The 6820-nt window shown below is 31.7% G+C and overlaps 1 protein-coding gene across 1 annotated transcript; it reads left to right on the top strand.

Annotated features, from left to right (window-relative positions):
• The first annotated feature begins 1931 nt into the window (after window positions 1-1931).
• On the top strand, window positions 1932-3329 carry LOC142639855 (coumaroyl-CoA:anthocyanidin 3-O-glucoside-6''-O-coumaroyltransferase 1-like). Its single transcript, XM_075813991.1, has one exon. The coding sequence runs from the start codon at window positions 1932-1934 to the stop codon at window positions 3327-3329; it is 1398 nt and encodes a 465-aa protein (XP_075670106.1).
• The last annotated feature ends 3491 nt before the right edge of the window (window positions 3330-6820 follow it).

Here is a 6820-nt window from a genome sequence, read left to right as displayed (position 1 = left end):
ACCATGAACAGTGATGACACAACTAAGATTTTAGTGTAAAACTTGCTAGTATGTTCTAGATGGGACAAGAGTCCTAGGAGTGTGATCCCAGCCCTCTAAGTGTAGGATCCAAATACATTGAAGCTGGATATATAAAGCAAGAAAAAGATCTGAATTGGGGGGCAGAAAAAAGTGTGCAAAAAAAGAAAGAAAGAGAGTTCATCCATCTTGTAACCTTTTTCTCGGAATAGACCCGAGAACCAACACTTGTGTTTTTCCTTAACTTACAAACTGAACATCAATGAAATAAATACCATTTCGCTTTTTCCCCGCCACAATAACATCTTTGTAAAAGAAGGGTTGTATTTAAGATACGTGGCCATGGCTTGCACGCATAAGGTGCTTACAATATTAATTGCGCAATTTAACCTGATTGGTTTGCTTGAAGAAATTGGTTTACGATAAAACTGACTCATACCAACCCATTAAAATTGATATTATAGCTGTCGACCAAGCGAGGATATAATATAGGTATATGTCTTTTATTACATAGGGTTGGTCGCACCTTTATGTTAGGGGAGCGTTGCACGTCTTTTACATTTTTTTTTTTTTTTGGAATCACTAGTGGTAATGAAATTTGTAGCTACTCTTACTATGGCCAACTATCAAAAAGACAAAATTGTAAAGAGGTAGTTAACCATATAAAAAAAATTAGTAATACACATTATAATAGTCAATAATGATTGCCGTATATGGCGCTAATTAATAATTATCTTATGTACTTGATATGTTCATCCTACTCTTTATAGTGTGTTGGTCTCATAGTTGTGTGACACAATGAAAGAGATGATACGCATATCATATATATAAAATCTTTCTTGTGTGTTATGCCCCTCCCTTTGTGAATCTATTCCCTAAATGTGCTCGTTCACTAGCACCAAAAAAAAAAAACAAAAAAAAAATCTTGATTATAAATGTTTATAAGGTGGCTACTTTATATGAATCTAAATTTTAGATTTTATGTGATTAGAGGCTCTTCTAAGAGGACTGGTATCAGATTCTCTAAAATACAGTAAGAGGAGAAAATAGGGAAGAAAATATTTTTGTTTTTTTTTTTAAATCCCAAAAAACAACACACGTCTAACTACCTATCCTTACCTATTTTAGCATTGTTTATTCTCAGTATTTTATAGTTTTTATATCTTGATAACTGTGATAACAAATAGTGAATTTATTGAAAATTGAGAGAAATAATAACAAATTTTTTTTTTAAAAAAATGATATTTAAATGAAATAAGATTCATAATAGGAAATCGGATATGATCAGTAATATAAAAAAAACAAATAGTTAGCTAAAAAAAAAAAGAAAAAAGAAAGGTTATTACCCTGAAATAGAGAGAATTTGGTGAGCTAATACCAATGCTTTTACATTGGGCTGTAGATTGTGGCAATTAATTTCTTTACATCTAATAGAAAACCTAACTATAGAGCAAAATTGGGATTCCGCTGATTTTCACCCAAAAACCTGCTTCCCTTCTTGAGAGGATTCAACTTCGATTTTTGGGGGAAAATGTCCTATATTTATCGTGTTTGGTGATCTTTTAATTTGCTTGTAAATTGGATTGGTTAGGCCTAGTTTGCCAACTGCAGTGACCGAAGTGTTCCAAATATATTAGTTGCTTTGAATTAAACCTTAGACTATTTAAATGCATCGTACAAAAGGAATTAGCAAAGTATTACATTGTTGGCGATATAGATCATATTGGAGCTATTATTTCACTAGAGTTGGGGTGGAATCATCAAATTTCAATTGTACGCATCGTAAGAGAAGCGCTGTATTTAAGAGTTAGGAATCTATCTTTTTCATAAATTGCTTTAAAAATACTTCAAAATGGACTATAAGAGAAGGGCTTTCATCAAAGAATTAGTAAGGGTCAAAAAGACACAGTGCCATGGCTTCAACTTGCACTCATAAGGTTCTTGAACATTGCCAGATTTCTCCGCCTCCTGGCTCAGTTCCCACAACCTCTCTTCCACTCACATTCTTTGACATACCATGGGTTGGTGATATTCACGTAGAATGCCTTTACTTCTACGAGTTCTCCAACCCTACACAACATTTCACACAACCTATCCTCCCCACTCTCAAACACTCTCTCTCCCTCACTCTCCAACACTTTTACCCACTTGTTGGAAATCTCTTGTGCCCTCCACCTCCCACCAAACCTTATATCCTATACAACAATGGTGACTCAATCCCATTAACCATTGTGGAGTCCACAAACAACTTCAGCCACCTTATTGGGAACCATCCGCGAGATATCGTAGAATTAGATCATCTTGTTCCAAAGTTACCACCAATTCAAATTTCCAATGAAACATTTGCGTTCCCTCTTCTAGCCTTAAAAATTACCATTTTTCCCAACTCTGGTATTTGCGTTGGAATTACAAATCTGCACGTAGTTGATGGATGGACCTCTCTCAATTTCATAAAATCATGGGCGTCAATTGTAAGTGCTGGAGGAGAATCGATCATGACTCGTCTTGAAAAGTTCCTACCATACTATGATAGGGATGTGATCAAAGACATAAATGGTGTGGAGGCCATTTTGATGAATGAGTATTTCGGATTGAGATCAACATGGAAAGATTCTATTCTAGGTAACACCAATGCTCTTCCTTTAGACCATGTCCAGGCAACATTTGTTCTAAGTCGGGCCCAAATCCAAAGCCTAAAAAAGTGGCTGTTCGCTCAGAGCAAGAATGAAAATGGTTCAACCCCACAACATTTATCAAGATTTGTGGTAACATGTGCTTTCATATGGGTTTGCTTGATCAAGACTCAAGCTCAAATTGGAGCTATTAGTTCCAATGATGTTGATGAGATTTACCACTTTGTCTTTCCAGCTGACTGCCGAGAACGCCTCGAGATTCCAGTGCCCATGACGTACTTTGGAAACTGCTTAGCTCTTTCTGTTTCAGCAGCCAAGAAGAGTGAGCTATTGGCAGAAAATGGTGTGGTTGTAGCAGCAAGAGCTATAGAAAAAACAATTTCTATGATACAAAGTGAACCATTAAAAGGTGCTGAGAGATGGATTTCTGATTTAATGAATCTGTTAAAACTTGGGCGTCTTTGCACTGTTAGTGGGTCACCAAGTTTGGGCTTTTATGAGAGTGATTTTGGGTGGGGGAGACCAAAGAAAGTCGAAGTAGTGACCCGTCCAATGAACATTTCTCTTGCTGAGTGTGGAAATGAGAAAGATGGCATCGAGATTGGATTGTTACTAACCAAGTCTGCAATGGACACTTTCAGTTCTATGTTTGAACAAAGCCTAAATTTTCTACATTGATATGGACGCTTATGTCTAGCTACACAGCTGCATGTAGCAATGTTATCTGAGTCATATTTCTTGCAAGCGTATTTTGTGTTCATCTAAATAAATCAGTTCCTTTCTTTTCAATTGCGGTTTGTTACTTTTCTTGGAAACTGATTTGTTCCTCTGTTCTTTTGCTTAATGATTGTTCCATATTGTCCTTGGGCAGAAGGTTTGCTTTAATTTGTTTTTCTGTTATTAGTAAGTGAAGTGGGAGCTATTAATATACGAAAAGTTTCAGTTTTGATTAGTCTAACTTGATAAATACTAAAATTAATGGGAATGTTATTTACACATCTTCCATGCACGATGGTTTTGGCGGAATATTGATTAAATTTTAAGCTTTTAACATTTTGTTGAGGGTTTCAAAGAAAATAAAATTTAGAGGAACGATGCTAATATGGGCACATGAAGAGCTAATTTCAGCGCATGTGAAGAGACTATACCACATTTGAAGTCAACAACTCAACAGACAATTTCATCTTTTCACGAAAGCGGCAGTTGAACTGCCATTCCATCTTAAAAAGAGGTGTGTAGGTCATGCCTGATAATGAACTCGACCCCTCTAATTGATTTTTGTCAGGTTGATGGATTCTGATAGGTTTTATTTTTTATTTTTCAGTACTTGGATTGGTTTTTATTTATTTATTTTTTGTGTGTGGATTGGATCCGTTTGAAAAAAATATTTCAATCCAATTAATTTGGTAATTTACAGTCTTCCATCAGTTGTTCTAAGTTTGGAAAAGATTCACGAATATTTATCATGAGCAAGCTAAATAGAAGATTATCTATATATTTATTTAAATGTTAAATAGATTTTTAAAAGATTAGATATATGATAGTTACAAGAAAAAAAAAAGTGAAGTTGTGACTTGTGATTGATATGAATTAAGCCTTCTTTTTCCCTTCTTGCCAATAATGATTTTATTGAAAAATATAAAGCTAATTTGGATGATTGTCTCCAATTTAATTAATTTTTTTCACAAATAAAAAACACACAACAACGTATGCTTTTAAAGATGTGTTGGGTAGTAACCAATAAGGCATTGATTCTAATTAATTTTATTAGTGAAATTTTTTATTGTCGAATATTATCAAACAAGAAATTTGGGGTTCCAATCCTGTATATACAAAAAAACTAATTAATGTCTTATCCTTATAATAAAGAACAATTATCATAAAGTGAATATCATTAGTTACACTTTTATTGTATCTTAATAAAAAACAGAAAAAGCAAAAAAGAAAAAGGGGTATAAGGCATTTATGTGGTCCTTTTTCTAATTGCAACAATATTATATATGGTCCCCTACATATCCATTCCTACCATTCATTAAATTCACATGCCACCAAAATCTTTGTAAATACAATGTGGCCACTATGAATCCACTCGTTACTTATATAATAAAGAATTAAACATAACTCCCATACCAATGTAGAAAAGATATGACATAATTTTGACACCATAATGAGATTTATGAAAAAATATTTAAAAATATGAAGGAAAAAAAACACGGAATAAGTGTGATTGAGCCTAGACCTACATTTCATTAGATATTACCTCGATGATTATATCTTTACAATCAAGGTCTAAGTAGAGCACTCACATCCAGTTATACAAAATGCATATAAATGCAGTTTAGATGATATTGTAGCATAAAATCACCAAAAACACAGACTACATTAGATTATGCATCACAACTCAAATTTTTACATAATACTACAATATCATCTATTTTTACAAGTACTGTAGTTTATGCATATCATGTTGGAAAAACAAATGAAAAATACAATTTTGTATCTCATATAAAAACACGCAGCGGAATATAAACGGATCTACTTCATTCATGTAAGACAATATGCAACATCTGAATTTTAGATAACATAAAACAAGAAGGCGTACTTTAATGAAATGAAATTCAAAACAAATAAAGATTAAACTTTAGAAGACTTTTAATTTTCACTCCAATTCTACAATTTTACCCAAAATGTGTTTTCTCTCAATCAGTTCTATACGTACTTGTTTAAGAGAATAACCAAGTGTCTTGAGAAAAAATCCTGAATATTTCTCTTTTTAATCATACGTATATTTTTGCACTTGACAATTACTCTATTTAGTAATTTTTATTAAATAAATAACTAATTATTTAATTAGATTAGCATTTTTGGGTCAGCCTAATTGGACTTTAATGTGTAGCTTGGAGTGGGACCAAAATGACAAATAAAGGTCTAGCTCCAATGGGCTTTTGACTTATCTGTCAACTCTTGACAAGCCCAAAGTTACCATTAATTCTATTTAATATCACTATATAAATATAATTATACTCTAAACCTTATTAATAAATTATATCCCAAGACTTTATTAAACATTTAACTCCTTCATGAAAATATTCGTAATAATACAAAGTCATAATATATAACTGTCACTTTGAATATTTTTACATCTTGATCTTTGAGTACCCGATTTAATCCTTTAAGTTATTCATATATATTTTATGAAATTAGATTTCATAAAATATATACTTTAGTTACTCTTTACTAAAGTGGTTAATCTTAATATTCTAAATAACCAAACTCATTAAACTTATCTAAATGGAATATTTTATATATTTATAAAGAGACTTTGAATTCCATCTTGAGAATATGTGTTCCTTCAACATTACGTGTGGTTTTCCAACAAACTGATGTTTTGACCGTTTATTTAGATCTTACTCCTGATATATTAAAGCAACTTATATTTCATGATCAAATTCACTATTCCCTGAAGATTGAGAGTTTATGTAAATGAAAGTCGTGAGAATTATTATTTATTTGATAGTCGTTAATAGAATAATAAATTTCACAGTGGTCTAGTTCAATATATTTTATACACTTAAAACATATTAACATATCAATTAGAAGTCTTCACTTCCATGATCAAGACAAATTATCTTAATTGACATGTCATAGTTTTCGCAGATAAAATGTTCAACTTCATCACTAGCTACGAACTAAGATTTTAAGTTTACAAAGAACTTCTGATTTATATCTTCTAGGACTAAATCACACAAATCACATACTATGCATCTCAAGGACTATATGATAATGTTCAAATATTTATGTTACCATTATTTTAGATAATAATAAAACACCTTTATTACATATAACATAATGTTAAACATAATGTCATACATAGCATACAATAGGATTTTAGGGCACTAATTCTAACATATCATTCTTTTCTATTTTTTATTTCTCTCTTCCTCTCTCCTCTCCCACACTCTATGTCCTCTCTTTCTTTCTTTTTTTTCTTTTTTTTGTTGATAAAGTAACATTATTTTAATATGATTAATGTATAATAAAAAAATGGGTTGTAAAATGTATTGTTGAAGTGGTTATGTAAAATACAATAAAGTAGGTTTTAGTGATGCAAAATGTTTTTTTTATAACATTTCAGATGTAAATGCTAAAGAATGAAGTCATGCATTTAT

This window comes from Castanea sativa, chromosome 6 (assembly GCF_040712315.1).
Source record: "Castanea sativa cultivar Marrone di Chiusa Pesio chromosome 6, ASM4071231v1".
In the NCBI taxonomy this organism is placed as follows: domain Eukaryota; kingdom Viridiplantae; phylum Streptophyta; class Magnoliopsida; order Fagales; family Fagaceae; genus Castanea; species Castanea sativa.
Note: the sequence above shows the minus strand (reverse complement) of the source record. Positions and strands in the feature narration are given on the sequence as shown.

Excerpts from the sequence above, each read along its gene's own strand:
- LOC142639855 (XM_075813991.1), top strand. The coding sequence starts at position 1,932 with ATGGCTTCAACTTGCACTCATAAGGTTCTTGAACATTGCCAGATTTCT.